At 53.4% G+C, this 18,396-nt stretch overlaps 1 protein-coding gene across 1 annotated transcript; it reads right to left on the bottom strand.

The window, feature by feature from the left end:
* Positions 1-1,832: 1,832 nt before the first annotated feature.
* Positions 1,833-2,771, bottom strand: LOC135404973 (olfactory receptor 14A16-like). The gene has a single exon (XM_064639697.1). It carries the CDS (start codon positions 2,769-2,771, stop codon positions 1,833-1,835), a length of 939 nt encoding a protein of 312 aa, XP_064495767.1.
* Between the last annotated feature and the right edge of the window lie 15,625 nt (positions 2,772-18,396).

An 18,396-nucleotide genomic window follows, 5' to 3' on the forward strand; every position in this document is an offset into this window, starting at 1 on the left:
CTGCTGCTGCTCTGGCCTTGCAGGCTGCACACACCCCTCCTGCTTTCCCACCCCTTCCCAGCAGCATTTCTAGACCCTCCCTGATGTCTCTGCACCAGCTCTGGCTGTTGCCATGTGCACTTGGCCTTCTGAACTTGGATCCTGAGCCCCTGTGCCACAGGACATCCCTGCCAGAGCCCAGGCCCTTCTCCTGGGGGTCACTGCAGAGCTGAGCAGATCCAGGTCACCTCCCATTCCTCTGCCAACCCCCTGGGCCTGCTCTGGGCCCTCCAGGTCCTTGCCCTGCTCCCAAGGGCTGTGGGGGTGCTGAATGGTCAGGGCTTGGGGTTTAGAGCTCAGGGTTGGGATTAGGCAGAACTTTGGGAGGTTTGTTGTTCTGCTGGCAGTTCATGATTAGGGGAAGAGCTTGTTGGGCTGGGTCAGGATTAAAGCTTGGCTTTTCATACTGGTAATACAGGTTTGGTAATGGGGTGGGCACTGGAGTACAAATAAGAGTCTGGAGTTCTGGGATTGGATTTTTTCTGGCTTTGAATTAGAGCAGTGGATTCCTTTCCATGGGAGGGGCAGCACTTTTAGGTAGTGTTGGGGCTTCAGGTTACAAAGAGAGTAAAGGCCTAACAGGAGTGTTTGCACAGTCAGTGTTTCAGCACCCTCAGCATTCCCTGAACCTGGTTTTACCTCATCAAAATCCTTCCTCTCTGTTGGTCAAGCCCCTCTTTCCTTCCCCAATTTTCCTTCCCTTTTGTCCCAGTTCCTCCTAACCTCCTCAGAACTTTCATCAGGATGGGCTCAGCTTTGTGATAACACGGTGCAACCTCATGGAATCAAGGAGCCACTGTGAAACTGCAGAACCTCATGGAATTATGAGGCCATTGTGACACTGGGGAAACCCATGGAATCAAGAGGCCACTGGGATGCTCCAGGGCCCCATGGAGCCAAAGGAACCCAGGGACAGTGGGCAACCTCCTGAAATAAAGGGGCCATTGTGACACTGCAGAAACCCATGGAATCAGGAGGCCATTGTGGCACTGCAGGGCCTCCTGGAAACAAAGAAACCCTGGGCCACAGTGGAATTTCATGGAATCAAGAGGCCACTGTGACACTGGGGAACCTCATGGAACAGAAGGAATCCAGGGACTTCTTGTCGATACCAGAGTTGGGAAAAGACCTCAGCCTTCAGGAAGTGCCTGGAGGGGAACCCCTTTGCTGCTGGAACTGCTGTTGTGGAGCCCAGCCCTGTCCCAGCAGTGCCCAGGGCCTGTCCCTGCCTGTGCTCACAGGCCTGACCCACAGCAGGACAGTGACTGAGCTGCCAGAGCACTCAGGCCTTGGGCACGGACAGGAAAGGAGAGGGTGGGAGTGCAACGAGAGCAGCTCTGAACAGACCCAGTTCTGGTGCTCCCTGGCAGTGCTGGGACTCTTTTCCCCTCCACATCTGCAAACATGGAAATGCCCTCCAGCTTCAGGGGAGGTCTTGGAGGAAGAATCTGGAAAAAAGAATTTTTGTTTTTTCTTACACTCAGAGATTGTGATTCCTCATGTACAAACTAACACAGGCAGGATGTTTGACAAATACCTTGCTGCACAAACTTTTATTTTGTTTAAATGCACACAAAGCATGATTTCTGATTTCTACATTTTGTGGGTGAAAAAAGATGAGGTAGAGAGTGAATTATATATGGGATGAAGAATAAAATTTCAGTGTTAATGACATGAACAGAGGAAAAAAACAGGAAAGCCCCCCTACCCCAAACACTACGAAAAGCTTTAGAAGGCAGGCTGTACTCAAAATGTGTTACACAATGAGTGTTCTGCAGGAGAAAAGAGGCAGGTTATTGCTTCTTAAAAAAACATCCAGTCATCGTTTTCCTTATGGCATCCCTGAGCTCCTGGTTCCTGAGGCTGTAGATGAGGGGGTTCAGTGTTGGAGGCACCACCGAGTACAGAACTGCCACCATCAGGTCCAGGGACGGGGAGGAGATGGAGGGGGGCTTCAGGTGGGCAAATGTAGCAGTGCTGAGGTACAGGGAGACCACGGCCAGGTGAGGGAGGCACGTGGAAAAGGCTTTGTGCTGTCCCTGCTGAGAGGGGATCCTCAGCACAGCCCTGAAGATCTGCACATAGGAGAACACAATGAAAACAAACCAGCCAAGTTCTAAAGAGAGAGTAAAAAACATAAGTCCAATTTCCCTGAGGTAGCCTGAGTGTGAGCAGGAGAGCTTGAGGATGGCAGGGATTTCACAGAAGAACTGGCCCAGGGCATTGCCCTGGCACAGGGGCAGGGAAAATGTACTGGCTGTGTGCAGCAGAGCAATGAGAAAGCCAGTGGCCCAGGCAGCTGCTGCCATGTGGGCACAAGCTCTGCTGCCCAGGAGGGTCCCGTAGTGCAGGGGTTTGCAGATGGCAACGTAGCGGTCGTAGCACATGATGGTGAGGAGGGAAAACTCTGCTCCAAGAAAGAATATGAGGAGAAAAACCTGTGCAGCACATCCCATGTAGGAGATGGTTCTGGTGTTCCAGAGGAAATTGTGCATGGCTTTGGGGACAGTGGTGCAGATGCAGCCCAGGTCTGTGAGGGAGAGGTTGAGCAGGAAGAAGTACCTGGGGGTGTGCAGGTGGTGGTCACAGGCTACGGCGCTGAGGATGAGGCCGTTGGCCAGGAGGGCAGCCAGGGAGATGGCCAGGAAGAGCCAGAAGTGCAGGAGCTGCAGCTCCCGCCTGTCTGCAAATGCCAGGAGGAGGAACTGGGTGAGGGAGGTACTGTTGGACATTTGCTGCCTCAGCTTATTGTTTTCTGTTGAGGAGAAAAAAGGCAGAACTGAATTAGGCCAGATCCAATCAGCAAAACATCTTGCATGTCTCACAGCAATTCAACATTCAGGGCCTCTTTTCAGGATGATCTCTCTGCATCCCTCTCCCTGAGCTCTGGGTTTTCCTGGCTGAAGGGGGCACTGAGAGCAGGGACCCTGGAATGGGCTCCCGAGGAATCCTTCTTGCTGTGCAGTGAGAGGCAACTTGGAGCACATGGTGACCTCCAATTAAATGCACTTGTGATGTATCAAAATGGTTCCAGAACTGCTGGTCACAGTTTCCCAAGCACAGAACAGAGATAGGGGATTCGGGGACTTGATTTTCCAGTTCCTCTTGCCAGGAGTGAGTTCGGATGGTTGAAATTTCTGACATTTCTAATGTGCTCCAAGGGAAATCTTGTGAGTCCTGAGAGGCAAAGGGGTGGTCTATTGGTGCAGAGGCAAGAGCTGGCCATCTTTCCTGTTCACAGCTGCTCCTGGCTGGCAGCTTGGAGCTGAAGGGAGATGGCCCTTAGGAATTCCCTTAAAAAAGAAACTAGGCACTTCTAGGAGCAGAGGAATCCTGGTTCAAAGAGCAGATTGAAAGAATCCTTGCCTTTACTCAGGATGCCTGATTAGGATCTTCTTTTCTCCTCCCAGACTGCCACACACAGGGATCATTGCAGTTCCAAGTACAGCTGCCCAGAGCATTTCCATGGATTTAGCACTGAGAAGTTTTCTCCATGGGGATCCTGTGCAGCACAGAGATACTGTGGCAGAGCTGTGCCCTTCTGGAGGGCACCTGCAGCCCTACAGGACACCCAGGCAAACAGCTGAAAACCCTGAAGGTGCCTGGAGGGCACTTGGGCACTTGGCTCCCACAGACACATCCCCACAGCAGCACCCAAAGGGGTTGTGTCTGGACAGGAATCTGCCCCCCTCAAACCCCACAGTGGCTCAGAAAACCCACTGGTGAGAACAAGGAGAGCCCAGGCAGCAGGGGATGGCAGTGAAATGCCACAATGGTGCTGCCAAGGGAGGAGGGACACAGAGAGACAGCTGGAAATCAGGGCCCTGTCCTTGCCTGGGCTCTGGCTGCTGCAGGGCAATGCACAGCCCAGCCCCCGTGGGCCTGAGGGCACAGGCTCTGCTTAGGCTGGGAAAGGAGCCCAGGCAGGAGCTGCTCAGGGAAGGGGTCTGTGCCACAGGGACAGCAGGGAGGGGCCCACATCCCCCTGCCCAGCCCTTGTGGCAGCAGCTGCCTCTCCCTGCCTGGCTGTCTCTGGGTGAGGAGCTGTTCCTGCCAGCAGCCCCTGCCTGTGCCCAGCTCAGCTCCCTGCCAGTGCTGCCAGAGCCATCCCCAGCCCAGTGCCCAGGGGCAGCTCTGCCTGGGCAGGGGCTGCAGAGCAGATCCCAGACAGCCTGCGGTGGCTGGGAAGGGGGAGGTGTTCTGGGGGGATGTGCTTCCTGAGAAGGGCCCCTGGAAATGGCAGGAGGTGGAGCTGAAGCTGTGAGGAGCCCTGAGCCTGCAGCTGAAGGGCCCTGCCCAGCCCTGCCCTGCCCTGAGGGGTCACTCCTTCCACCCACACCTTCTCCCTGCAGGGCCGTGGCAGCTCCTTGGCCGGGCTGAGAGCTGACCCTGGCAGGCAGCAGAGTCCCTTCCCCAGCACACAGAGCCCTGGGGGCAGGACCCTGCTCTGCACCACAGCCCTGGGCACCCCTGGCTGCACCCCCACCTTCCCACCCCACAGCCAGCCCTGCCACAGGGAACCTTCTTGCCCTGGGCCTCTGATGGGGCAGCAGCAAGTCCTGCTCTGCAGCAGCTTCTCCTGCTGCACCCCAGCAAATCCAGCAGAGCCATCCTGACAGCTCCTGCCACTGCTGCCATTTGGCAGCTGGGAGAGGCACTTGCAGGAACTCACCTGCACTGCTCTGCAGCCACAGCCTGACCGTGGCAAAGGGCTGGCAAGGTTCCTGCCCTGAGCAGCTCTGCCCTGTCCTCCCAGCCCAGGATCCCTTGAACCTCCTGCTCCCTTCTCCTCTCTGCCCTTGCTGCCTGCAGCTCCTGCCCTGCTCTGCCATATGGCCACTTCCTCTGCACTGCAGCAACTGGGAGAGTCCTGCTGAAAGATCCTAGAAGCTGTGGGATGTGCCAGCTTTAGGAGATGCCTCCAGGAAGGCAAGCTGAACTTTCCTACAGCCAGAGAATTCTTCCTTCAAATCCTGGGAAGGTTTCTTCTGTAGTGAGAGCTCAGTCACCTCCCAGCCCAGGCTGCCTCTCATCTCTGCCTTCTCTCCTGTGCCCTGGGTGCTGCAGGCAGTGCCCTCAGCCCTGCTGGGCTGTGCAGAGGAGCTGCTCACCAGCAGAGCTGTCTCTTTGAAGCTCTTCTTGCTTGCTAGGAGCTCCCTGTGTGCCAGGAGCCTGGCCCAGCTCAGCAGCACAGCAACAGCCTCAGGCAGCCCTTTCTCTGCCCCTCTGGGCTCCCTTGAGCTGTCCCTGGGGCTCCAGGGGAACCTGCTGGCACACAGCTGAAGGAAATAATGATGTGCCTTCTCTCAGCTGGGCACAGACACTTCTTTCAGCAGGGTCATTTCTCCAAACACACACAGGGTTAAGTTCAAGAGTCCCCTTTTCATGTCCCATCATTAGACAGGAAACCCAGACAGTGCCCAGGAGGGATCTCCTTCACCTGCACTGAGGGAAGGGACTCAGCTGAGTCAACAGAGGTGTCTCCTTGTGGCTCTGCAGACCTGGGGCCAGAAGGACACTCAGCTCCCTCCACAACCCCCAATGGGCTGGGATTCCTCCTGCCCCACTTCAGTGGGCCCAAAACAGGCCCCTGCAGGTGACTCCTTGTCCCAGCTCCCATGGCAATGAATGAAGACCAAAGCCAGGAGTGACCTGCTGGGACACAAACCCCTGGTTCCTTCTGAGGGGCCAGAGGTGACCGAGATTCCTGCTGGGAACTGCAGGCTCCAATGGAGCAGTTCCTAGGGACAGGGCAGCAGCTGTGGGATCTTCTTGGAGGCTGCTGGGACATTGCTTTGGCCAACTTCAGTGGCAGAAGGGGCCCACAGGTAGGACAGGGGAACCTGTCACTGTTCCTTCTGTCCAGGGCAGCCCCTAGAGGTGTTCAGGTGACCAAATGGAGTCAGGTGGCACAGGGAGAGAGGTCTCTCTCCTGCTCTTTAGCAGGGTATTTTCTACATGTCCTCAGATTAGAATGGCAGTTGTCTCATGGACATCTCTTCACTGCTGAACCTAATTCAGGGCAGCAGAGCCTGGATTGAACAGCCAAAGAGGGGCCTGTAGTGCCAGGGGAGGTGCCAGGGCTCTGCAGCACAAGTGCAGCAGCTGCCATGGACAGCACAGGGCCTGTGCAGGAACCCCATCCCCATTCCCAGCAGTTGTGGGACAGGCACCACCCAGGGCTTCTCAGACACATTGGGGGCCTTTGGGGCAGGGAGTGAATCCCAGCCCTGCAGGGACACAAAGGCTGTCCCTTCTCTGCCCAGCCAAGGCCGGGCCAGGCACGAGTCCAAAGCACATCAGCCCAGGCTGTCCACACTTGTTTCCTCGCTCTGTTGGCTCTTCTCTCCCCCAGCATTTCAGCAGCATGTGCTGATCTCCTCAGGGATCAGGCCTGGGATTTTCCCCCTGGGCCTGAGTCCCAGCACGTCCACCCCCAAGACCATTGTCAGCAAAGCCTCTGCACACCCCAGCTCTCGGGGCTTTCAGAGCAGCTTTCCCCACTGCAAGTCTGTTCTTACCCCGGTGCCCCCGCTGAGGGGCTGCAGCCAGACAGGCCCCAGTGCCCTGCGTGTGGGGCACAGGCAGGAGGAGCTGCAGCCCCAAGTCTCTCTTCATTCTACTTGCAGGCAATAACAGCCCAGGCCTGCTGAGACAGTTCCCAGGTTGCAGGTCTGTGATGGGTTGGGAGAGAAGGCCAAGGAGACACAGGAGAGAAAGAGCAGGAGAGAGGTGTCCTCAGCAGGAAGGAGCTTCTTGACCTGTGCAGCTGCTCTAGGGGATGAACAAACTGGGTGAACTTTTGTGGGTGAGGGTCAGAGGAGAGACTGGTTTGGGTGACCTTGTGGAGTGAGACAAAGAGCCCATTCCAGTTGTCTTTGATAACCCTGGAATTCACTGGAAAGGCACCACAACAGGATGGAAAGAGTCCCAGAGGTTTCTGCAGAGTCTTGGTTAAGACACCCCTTCGGACACAGGCCTTTAGAGCACAGCTGCCAGGTTGGTGGACAAGAGGGAGGCTCATCTGCATCTGCTTCTCTCCAAGAGGAACCAAGAGGTTACCATAGTAACTGACTGTAGCTATGGGAATGTATGGTGGTTGCCATGGTAACCAGCCATAGCAACAGGAATGTATGCTGGTAGCCATGATAACTGCCCATAGCAATGGAAATGTCTGATGGTTGCTATGGTAACTGACCGTAACAACAGAAATGTATGCTGGTTGCCATGGTAACCGACCATAGCACTGGGAATGTCAGATGTTTGCCATGGTAACTGACTGTAACAACAGGAATGTATTCCGGTTGCCATGGTAACCGACCATAGGAATGTGACTTTATGATGGTTGCCATAGTAACTGAGCATAGCAATGCGAATCTGTAATGGTGCCATGGTAACAAACTGTTACAATGGAAATATGTGATGTTTGCCATGGTGACTGTAGCAACAGGAATGATTGATGCTTGCTGTGGTAAATGACCGTAGCAATGGGAATGTATGATGGTTGCCATGGTAACTGACCATAGCAGTGGGAAGTATGATGATTGCCACGGTAACTGACCGTAGCAATGGAAATGTGTCATGGTTGCCATGGTAAACTGATTGTAGCAACTGGAAGTATGATGTTTGCCATGGTAACTGACTGTAGCAACGGGAATGTATGTTGGTTGCCACAGTAACTGACCATAGAAATGACAATGTATTGTGGTTGCCATAGTAACGGACTGTACCAGTGGGAAGTATGTTGTTTGCTATGGTAACTGACTGTAGCAACGGGAATGTATGATATTTTCCATGGGAACTGACTGTAGCAATGAGAATGTATGTTAGTTGCCATGGTAAACAATCATAGCAACGTGACTGTATGATGGTTTCCATGGTAACTGACCATAGCAATGCTAATGTATGATGGTTGCCATGGTAACCTACTGTAACAATGGGAATGTATGGTGGTTCTTATGGTAACTGACCGTGGAAATGAGAATGTGTGCTGGTTGCCATAGTAACTGACTGCAGCAGTGGGAAGTATGATGATTGCCATGATAACTGACTGTAGCAATGGGAATGTATGATGGTTGCCATGGTAACTGACTGTAGGAATGGGACTGTATTATGGTTGCCATGGTAACTGACTGTACCTGTGGGAAGTATGATGGTTACCATGGTAACATGGCAATGAGAATGTATGCTGTTTTCCATGGTAACTGCCCACAACAATGGAAATGTCTGATGGTTGCCATGGTAACCAACCATAGCAATGGGAATGTATGTTGGTTGCCATGGTAACTGCCCATTAAAATGGAAATGTCTGATGGTTGTCATGGTAACTGACTGTAACAATGGAAATGTATGCTGGTTGCCATGGTAACCGACCATAGCAATGGGAATGTATGCTGGTTGCCATGGTAACCGACCATAGCAATGGGAATGTATGATGGTTGCCATGGTAAGGACCGTGGCAATTGTAATGTATGCCAGTTGCCATGGTAACTGACTGTAGCAGTGGGAAGTATGTCTGTTGCCATGGTAACTGACTGTGGTAACAGGAATGTATGATGGTTGCCATGGTAACTGACCATAGCAACGGGAATGTGTGATGGTTGCCATGGTAGCCGTGTGTAGCAGTGGGAATGTGTGATGTTTGTCATGGTAACTGACCATAGAAATGGGAATGTGTGACGGTTGCCATGGTAACCAATTGTACCAGTGTGAAGTATGATGGTTGGCTGTAGTAACTGACCGTAGAAAAGGGAATGTATGATGGTTACCATGGTAACTGACTGCACCAATGGCAATATATGATGGTTGCCGTGGTAACTGACCATAGCAATGAGAATGCATGCTGGTTGTCATGGCAACTGTGATTTCCTTAGACTATGAGCACGATATTTTCATCTGCAAAAACATTAGTGAGTGCCCAGCGATCTCTCAAGATGGGCTTTAAATGTCTCAAGCACATGAGCACTAGAGAGGGGCTAAGGAGCTGCGGCCTCAACGGTGTGGAGACTGAGGACAGTACAGGACAGCCCTGAGAGGGCTTGAAGGGAGGATTTAGAGATGGTAGATCCTTTTGTCAGAGCAGAAAGGAGCATGAGAAAGAAAGAATTAATGCCAAGTGCAGCTGGGGAGGTCCCGAGTGGACATGAGGAAAAAGGAATTTCACTCCATGGAAAACACTGGGGTGCAACACGTCACCCAGAAAGAGTCTGGATGAGCCCAAGGCTTTGTGTGTGCAGGAAGAGCCAGGGAGGACACAGAGATGTCAGTGCAGGAAGGTGCCAGCCAGGTGGGGCAGCCGGGGGGCTGACAACAGCCTGCAGGGAAAGGGGCAGGGCATGGACACCGTAGGACAGCCTGGGCTGGAGAGGAGACAGGGAGGGGGAGAAGCTGAAAGGCCCTGACACAGCCACCTTCTGCAGGCCTTTGGCCAGGGCTGCTGTCTGTGCCCCTGATGCCAGGAGGAGGGGAGTGGCCCTTGCAGCCCTGGGGCCTCATGGCCTCCTTGTACCTGCTCAGCAACCTGGCAGGTGCCACCCCATGGTTCTGCCCTTGGCATTGCACATCCCACATCCCAGTGCCCCAGGAAGAGCCATTAGGAATGAGGCAGAGACAGGATCTGCCTTCCCAGGGGCTGGGGGTCAGGGTTTGGTCCTCTGGATTAAGGAAACAAGTCAAAGTTTATTCAGCATCAGAGCCACCTTTCCCTTGCTTGTCCATCCTTGTCATCACTGTCTGCACTTTTCTGCTCTAACTGGAACCTGGGGACACGTTCTCAGTTGTGTCCATCAGTGAGACTCATTAGCACTACAAGAAACTTCAGTGTTTCAATCTCACTTTGACTTCTTGAGAAGTTGTTTGAACTTCCTCTCAGGGACTGAGTCTCATGTAAACAACACCAACCCCCCTGAGGGTCACTAAATGCCTGGGGCTGTTGCTGTGCTGCTGAGCTGGGCCGGGCTCCTGGCACACAGGGAGCTCCTGGCAAGCAAGAAGAGCTTCAAAGAGACAGCTCTGCTGGTGAGCAACTCCTCTGCACAGCCCAGCAGGGCTGAGGGCACTGCCAGGCCAGCTCAGGGACACCAGCAGGGCACAGACACAGCTTCAAGGGGCTCAGCACTGGCAGGAGGGCTAAGAGCTCCCTGCAGGAGGAATCTTGGCAGGGCTGCACATGGTGAGTCTGTGGCTGCAGGTCAGTGCAGGGGCAGCTCCTGGAGGCATCTTCTAAAGCTGTCCCAGCCTCAGCTGATGGGATGGGTGAGCAGGGGGCTCTTCTGGGGCTCTTTGGAAGAGCTGTGAAGTTGGGGGTGCAGCCAGGGGTGTCCAGGGCTGTGGGGTAGAGCAGGGTCCTGCAGCCCAGGGTGCTGTGCTGGGCAGGGACTCTGCTGCCTGCCAGGGGCAGCTCTCAGCTGGCCTGGGGAGCTGCTCCCAGGGCTGGGGCAGAAGGGCTGTGGGCAAGGAGAAACCTGGCAGCTGAGGGAGGATCTTTTCCATGTCTCTCTGTTGCAGAGTCAGACCTTCTCACAGCTCCAGACCACTACACCATATTGAATGGAGACGTTTTTGCAAAGCTCACAAAAGACAGGGGCTACAGGAAAGGAATTAGTCCTGAGGTGTGTTTCCTGCTTAGGCATTGTAGCATAGACATTGTTCTCTCCATTCAGGAGGCTGCACTGAAATTCCAACTTTTTACTCTTAGAGATGAATATTTCAGGCAGGATCAGAGATGAGCACAGGATCCTGGGCAGTGCTGAGCCTTCCCTTGGGGATGGGCACTCTCCTGTGCCAGCCCTTGCCTTCTCTGCAGGAGGGCTCCTGTCCTGCTCTGTCCAGCACAGCTGCACCTCTGGGCTGGCACAGGGGACACTTCCCAGAGCTGCCCTTTCAAGCAGCACTGTCCTGCTCTCAGCACAGATCTTGGTGGGGTTTTTAAGGATGAATCTGTGTGTGAAGTCATCTTCAAGGCAGCCCAAGGGAAAGTGCAGGGCAGATGGTAAACAGGCTGAGAGGCATTGCAGCTCTCCTGGCTCTGCAATAAGCAAGGGAGAGCTCAGCCCTTCTGCCTGTCCTGTCTCAAGAATCTTCAGATTTGTCATCAGAAAAATTTGCCCCTAAAAAAACACCCCCAGGTGTTATCATTGTAACCAAAAAACCCAGTAAAAATTATTTTAAGGATACTCTGTGCCTCTCTTCTGCAGCCCAAATTACTCCAAGAAAACAGCACAGGATTTTAACTTTTCCATCAAAGCTTGTTCCATGTGACATCCCCTGTGATCATGAGAGCTGTCACAAACCAGCTCCGTGTCTGCACTGCAGCAGAGCAAAGCTGAGTCCTCAGCAGCACATGGGCAGAGCTCCTGCTCCTCACAGCACCCTCAGAGAGCACAAACTAGAGAAAAGAAATGCCTTGACTTGGAGGGGATTTCCCTGAAAACTGCACTGGCTTTGCTGACAGGGGGCTGTCTTAATTGTTCCCTGTGCTTTCCTTTTCTCAACAGACCCTGTCCTAAGGAACAGCAAATGCCCAACAGCAGCTCCATGCCCCAGTTCCTCCTCCTGGCATTCGCAGACAGGCGAGAGCTGCAGCTCCTGCACTTCTGGCTCTTCCTGGCCATCTCCCTGGCTGCCCTCCTGGCCAACGGCCTCATCCTCAGCGCCATAGCCTGTGACCACCACCTGCACACCCCCATGGGCTTCTTCCTGCTCAACCTCTCCCTCACAGACGTGGGCTGCATCTGCACCATTGTCCCCAAAGCCATGCACAATTCCCTCTGGGACACCACAACCATCTCCTACATGGGGTGTGCTGCACAGCTCTTTTTCTTTCTGTTCTTCATCTCAGCAGAGTTTTCCCTCCTCACCATCATGTGCTACGACCGCTACGTTGCCATCTGCAAACCCCTGCACTACGGGACCCTCCTGGGCAGCAGAGCTTGTGCCCACATGGCAGCAGCTGCCTGGGCCACTGGCTTTCTCAGTGCTCTGCTGCACACAGCCAATACATTTTCCCTGCCCCTGTGCCAGGGCAATGCCCTGGGCCAGTTCTTCTGTGAAATCCCACACATCCTCAAGCTCTCCTGCTCACACTCAGGCTACCTCAGGGAAATTCAGCTTCTTATGGTTAGTGCCTGTTTAGTGTTCGGTTATTTCATTTTCATTGTTTTCTCCTATGTGCAGATCTTCAGGGCTGTGCTGAGGATCCCCTCTCAGCAGGGACGGCACAAAGCCTTTTCCATGTGCCTCCCTCACCTGGCCGTGGTCTCCCTGTTTGTCAGCACTGTCCTGTTATCCCACCTCAAATCCCCCTCCATCTCCTCCCCATCCCTGGATCTGGCACTATCAGTTCTGTACTCGGTGGTGCCTCCAGCACTGAACCCCCTCATCTACAGCCTCAGGAACCAGGAGGTCAAAGATACCATAAGAAAAACAATGACTGGATGCTTTTCAGGAGCAATTATGTGCCAAGTTTCTGATGTGTAGCATTCAGAATGGGCCTCTTTAATGGACCAGCCTTCCTGCTCAGGATTTTCGTGGAGGTCATCAGGTTGTTGTTGCAATAATTTTATGTGCAATGAAATATTATTATGCATCTGCCTTCTAATTTCATGTCTACCCATTGAATTTGACCCAGAGATGTATAAATGATGAATTATACTGGCTGAGTATTTAAACAAAATAAAGAACCCTGCAGTGCCTTCTTTGTCCAAGACCCTTCTACTTAGATGTTCCTAAAGGACAGCACACTGCAGGACAGGGGGTATTTGCAAAGGGGAAGGGGACAATAATCCCAGCCCAGCAGCACTGCCAGGGAGCAGCAGTGCTTGGTCTTTGCAGAGCTGCTCTCTTGCCACTTCCACACTGTCCTCCTGAGCCCCTTTCTCGTTGTAAGGCCTGAGTGCTCTCTGAGCACAGTCCTGGGGGATGGAAGCCCTTGGAGCACAGGCAGGGACAGGCCCTGGGAACTTGTGAAGCAGAGCTGGGCTCTCTTACAGCATCTCCAGGATACTGTGGGATCTCCTGAGGCCACTGCATGTACAGGGTCACTTCTTCTGTGACCTTGCTCCAGGGCTGGAACTCTCCTGCAGTGACACCATGACACTCCTGCTCTCTGCTTTCCAGGTTTCAATTTTAGATCCAGTCTTCCCCTCCTGTTCACAGGGACATCCTGGGAGTGCTTCAGAGCTGCCATCCCGGGGCAGCTCCTGCCCAGCGTGGGCAGGCACAAGGTCTCTCCAGCTGCTCCTCTCACCTCCCCACTGCCACTGTTTTCTGCAGCCTCCTCATCCTTGCCCAGCACAGCCCTCCTGGCACGTTGGACACAGCCCTTGTTCTACCCCCTCCTCAGGCACCTGCCCAACTCCCTCAGCTCCAGCCTGATGGCCAGAAACCTTCAGGGCAGGGAGGCACCAGGGAAAATGCTGAGCAAACCTTTCAGCTGCACTCAAATGCAATTGGAGGGGTTGGTCTCTAGGAAGAAATCCCTCCTCATTCTCCAGAACCACCAGGACAACCTGTGTTGTGTCCTGGGCACTCCTCTGGAAGTGTGAGATATGGAAAAGGTTTTGGTGTCAGGGCTATTGAGAAGGCTGGGCAGTGTCACTGGGAGACCTCTCCCAAACCCTTGGAAAGGCCAGAGCCATCCCAGAGCTTCCTGGGGCCTTGGCAAAGGCAGACATGGAACCAGTCTGCAAACAGGGCAGCAAGGAGGGTTGGCAGAGTTCCAGCTCAGGCTGGGAAGGGGATATGGCAAGTCCTCCTGCAGCCATTCCCAGGCATTGGAAGGACAAGGCAGGGATTGCAGAACCCCTGTGGGAGGGAATAGAGGATGTTGTGTGCCCAGACTTTATCAAGGCCCCTGACATGGTCTCCTGTGGTCTCCTTATGGCCGGATTGGTGGAAGCTGGACTGAAGACGTGGAAGATGGTGGGAAGTTGGCTGAATGAAGAGGGTCAAATAAAATCCATGGTACAAAGTCCTCTTGGCAGCAACTTCCTGGTGAAATCTCTCAGTGACCAGCCCTTGAACACCACTATAGAACATCTTTCTTATCTCTCTGTACAATGGGACAAAATGTATTTTCAAGTCCTTTGTGGATGAAGCCAAATTTCAGGGAGCCCTTGAGCAACCTGTCCTGGTTTAAAGACACATATTGGGGTGGGAACTCCAATAAAATGAATTCACTCCTCTTTTATTCCCCACCAGTACAAGGAGACAAAATATAAGGAGGTAGAGGTGAAAACAATAAGAGTTTACTGACAAGAAATACAGCAGCAAAAACAGCAATACCAACAGAACTTTTCAAAGCAACAGCAGAGAGAGAAATTGCCTCCTCTCTACCCATCTGCCCCAACTCCCTTTTGTAAAGAGATACAAACAGGGATCAACATGTGCCTCCCTTCCCCCTTTTCCTCCTGAATGAACAAAGAAAAAAAACAAAACCAGGGGAAAGAGAGGACAAAGCAAAAGGTGGGAAACTCTCTGGTCTGAGATCAGTTGTGCTGCCTAAGAACACGCTGACACCAGAGGTGTCCAAGCGGGGCAGCGGGGGGGAGGCAGCGGCTCTGCTTGATTCCATGGAGTTCTGGGAAGGCACAGGGGGTGCCATGAGACTCTTCAGTGTCACCATTGCCCCTTGGTTCCACGGGGTTCTGAGATGTCCCAGCATTCCTTTTGTTCCAAAGAGTCATGGAATGGGCCCTTGTCACAATGGGCCCTTGGTTCCATGAGATTCCACAGTGTCCCTGCATTCCTTTGGTTCCATGAGGCCCTGCAGTGTCACGGTGCCACTTGATTCCGTGATGTTACAAAGAATCAGAATGGCCCCTTGATTTAAGGCCAACTGCACATGGGGCTGCCTTGGGGGGAGTGTTGGCACCCAGACAAGGGAGTTGTCACCCCCCTGGACTCAGCCCTGGGGTCACCACATCTGGACTGGTCGGTCTGTCTGTGAGGTTCCCCACTCTGGAGGAATGAGGAAGAATTGGAGAGAGTCTAGAGGAGATCTGACAGGATGCAGCTTTTCTCCATATTGGAAATAGAATGAAATCTCCACAAAGAGTAGTACTGAAGGTTCAGACTGAAGGTGAAGAAAAAGAAATATCACTCAATGGGGACCCTTGTGCTGCAAGAGGCCACCCAGAAGGAAGTCAGGATCAGCCCATGGCTTTGTGTTCCAGGGAACAGCCAGAGCTGGTGCAGAGACATCAGGGAGGGTCTAGAAATGCTGCTGGGAGGGGGTGGGAAGGCAGGAGGGGTGTGTGCAGCCTGCAAGGCCAGAGCAGCAGCAGGGCCAGGCCAGGACAGCCTGCAGGAGAGATGGCCAAGGGCTCTGGCAGGGCTGCAAGGCCCAAAGGCACCCAGGCCTTTGTCCCCTTGCCTCTGGCAGCTGCCTCTGCCACTCAGGCCACCACAACCAACTTGCCTGGCAGGTTCTGCCCTTGGTTTCTGCCTCGCCCCTCCCTCAGGAGCCTGGCAGGGGTTGCCCAGTTTTGGCCTTTGTTGTTCCTCCCCCTCCCATCCCAGTGCCCCCCAAACAGCCCTGAGCCAGCCGGGAGGGACAGGATCTGCTGGGCCAGGGCCTGGGGCTCAGGCCTTGGCCTTTGTGCTCCACAAAACCAAGGCAGGCTTTGCTCAGCATTGAGGGGCCTGCCCAGAGCCTTTGTCTGCCTGCACTCCTGGCCTCCAAGGAGCTGCTCCAAGGAGTCCCTGGGGAGGCTTTGGCAGGGCCTGCCCTCAGTGGGGCCCAGCAATGCTTCAAGGCACTTGGAGTTTGGCTTCTGACTTCTTCAGCAGCTGCTTCAATCTTCTCTCAGCACCTCAGGACCATGGGCTGGGCTGCAAACACACCGTGGGGCTCATTAAATTCCAGAAATCCCTCAGGATCTCTTTGTCTTCCTTTAATTGTCTTCAAGGCAATTTCAAAACAAGTCTTCAAAGTTTGTAATTTTTTTGTTTTAATACAATTATGGCTATTTTTTAGTTCAGAGGAGAGGTGATAGATGTGTTCTCCAAGTGATCTTGATGCTGAGTGTCTCCTCAGGAGATCCACACTGACCCTGGATGATCAGCCTTGCTCCTCATCCCCCAACCTCACCAGTTCTGACATGGCCCATCTTGGACTGACAGCTGATGCAACTCCAAACACACTGTGGGACCCATTAAAACACTGAAAAACAAATTATTTTCATTCCTTTAATTATCTTCAAGTCTTTAAGACTTCTAGAGCTAATTGGAGTTGTTTTGTAGTTTAGCTAAGGAGGATGACTTTAAAGTGAAAGTCATGAAAAATATATATTTTTTGATGAAAGGGAATGATTTCCACAGAGCCTTGGGATGCAAGAGGGTCAGGGCACAAACGAATTGGATCCAAAGATTAGGGGACAAAAGACATTAGTAGCACTTAATCATTGACCAATTGAACAGTTATCAGGTGATTCAATAGCATTTGCCACAATTTTAACAGTGACTGAATTATAGATTCACAACAACAACATTCCCACCACAGTCAATTCACACCCACACCCAGGCAGAGATGTGTGGACACATCAAGAGCTGGGTGGGTAAAGGTCCCTCTCCCAAATTCTCCTTGTTGTCAGGGAAACACTCCCCCAAATCCCTTTGTGTTTCCCAACAGACAAGGGTCACAGCTGGAGGAGTGTTTGTGGAGGGGGATCAGAATTTTCCTGGGCACCAGTGAGGGTCTTTGGAGTGTTGCAAACTGGAGGGTTCCCGAGCTGGGAGAGGCTGCCAGAGGTGTCCCACTGAGAGGGAGGTGCTGGGGAGCTGCCAGGGCCTCCCTCAGCCCCGCTGGTTGTGGGCTCACAAGGTGACTGGCTTTAGTGATCTGCTGAATTTCCATCCTGGTGTCAGGAATGACTGGAGAATCATAGAATCATAGAATAGATTGGGTTGGAAAAGACCTCCAAGATCATCAAGTCCAACCCCTGATCCAACTCCAGTTACTATATCATGGCACTAAGGGCCACGTCCAATCTCTTTTTAAAAACCTCCAGGGATGGTGAATCCACCACCTCTCTGGGTAGGCCGTTCCAATGCCTGATAACCCTCTCTGTAAAGAATTTCTTCCTAACATCCATCCTAAACCTCCCCTGGCAGAGCTTGAGCCCATGTCCCCTTGTCCTATTGTTGGTTTCCGGGAGAAGAGACCAACCCCCGCCTGGCTATAACCTCCCTTCAGGTAGTTGAAGAGAGTGATGAGGTCGCCTCTAAGCCTTCTCTTCTCCAGACTAAACAACCCCAGCTCCCTCAGCCTCTCCTCATAGGACTTGTGCTCAAGTCCCTTCACCAGCCTCGTTGCTCTTCTCTGGACCCGCTCCAGCACCTCAATATCCTTCCTGAACTGAGGGGCCCAGAGCTGAACATTCCCTCACAACCTTTCACTATAGCCTTGGCAGAAAAGACCAACCCCCACCCCACTAAAAATCCCCTTCCGGTCATTGTAGAGAGCAATGAGATCCCCCCTGAGCCTCCCCTTCTCCAGACTCAACAAGCCCAGTTCCCTCAGCCGTCCCTCAGCAGACATGTTTTTCCAGAGCCTTCCCCAGCTCCGTTCCCTTCTCTGGACACGCTCCAGCCCCTCAAGGGCCTTTTGGCGCTGAGGGCCCAGAACTGGACACAGCACTCCAGGTGGGGCCTCCCCAGTGCCCAGCACAGAGGGGCAATCAGTTCTCTGCTCCTGCTGGCCACACTCTTCTCCACAAAGGCCACGATGCCCTTGGCCTTCTTGCCCCCCCGGGCACACTCTGCCTCATATCCAGCCACTGTCAAGCAGCACCCCCAAGTCCCTTCCTGCTGAGCAGCTCTCCAGCCCCTCTGCCCCCAGCCTGGAGCGTTCCAGGGGGTTGTTGGGAGCCAAGGGCAGGCCCTGACACTTGGCCTTATTGATCCAGCCTGTCCAGATCCCTCTGCAGAGCCTTCCTGCCCTCCAGCACATCCACACTCACACCCAACGTGGTGTTGTCCACGACTTTCTGAGGGGGCACTCGATCTCCTGGCCCAGGTCACCCAGAACGATGTTAAACAGGAGCAGCCCCAATCCTGAGCCCTTGGGAACCCCACTAGTGACCATGCACACCTGGATTTCCTTCCATTCCCCACCACTCCCTGGGCCATCAGACACTTTGTCACCCAGCAAACAGTTCCCCAGGCAAGCCATGAGCAGCCAGTTTGTGCAGGAGATGCTGGGGGAGATGGTGCCAAAGGCTTTCTGGAATTCCAGAGAGACACATCCCCAGCCTTTCCCTCAGTTGCTGAGCAGGTCCTTTGTCAGAGAAGGAGATGAGGTTGGTCAGGCAGGACCTGCCTTTCCCAACCCCACGCTGCTGGGCCTGATCCCCTGGT

This window comes from Pseudopipra pipra, chromosome W (genome assembly GCF_036250125.1).
Source record: "Pseudopipra pipra isolate bDixPip1 chromosome W, bDixPip1.hap1, whole genome shotgun sequence".
Lineage (NCBI taxonomy): Eukaryota > Metazoa > Chordata > Aves > Passeriformes > Pipridae > Pseudopipra > Pseudopipra pipra.

Bases quoted from the DNA above. Each gene is read 5' to 3' on its own strand.
- LOC135404973 (XM_064639697.1), bottom strand. From the start codon at position 2,771: ATGTCCAACAGTACCTCCCTCACCCAGTTCCTCCTCCTGGCATTTGCA.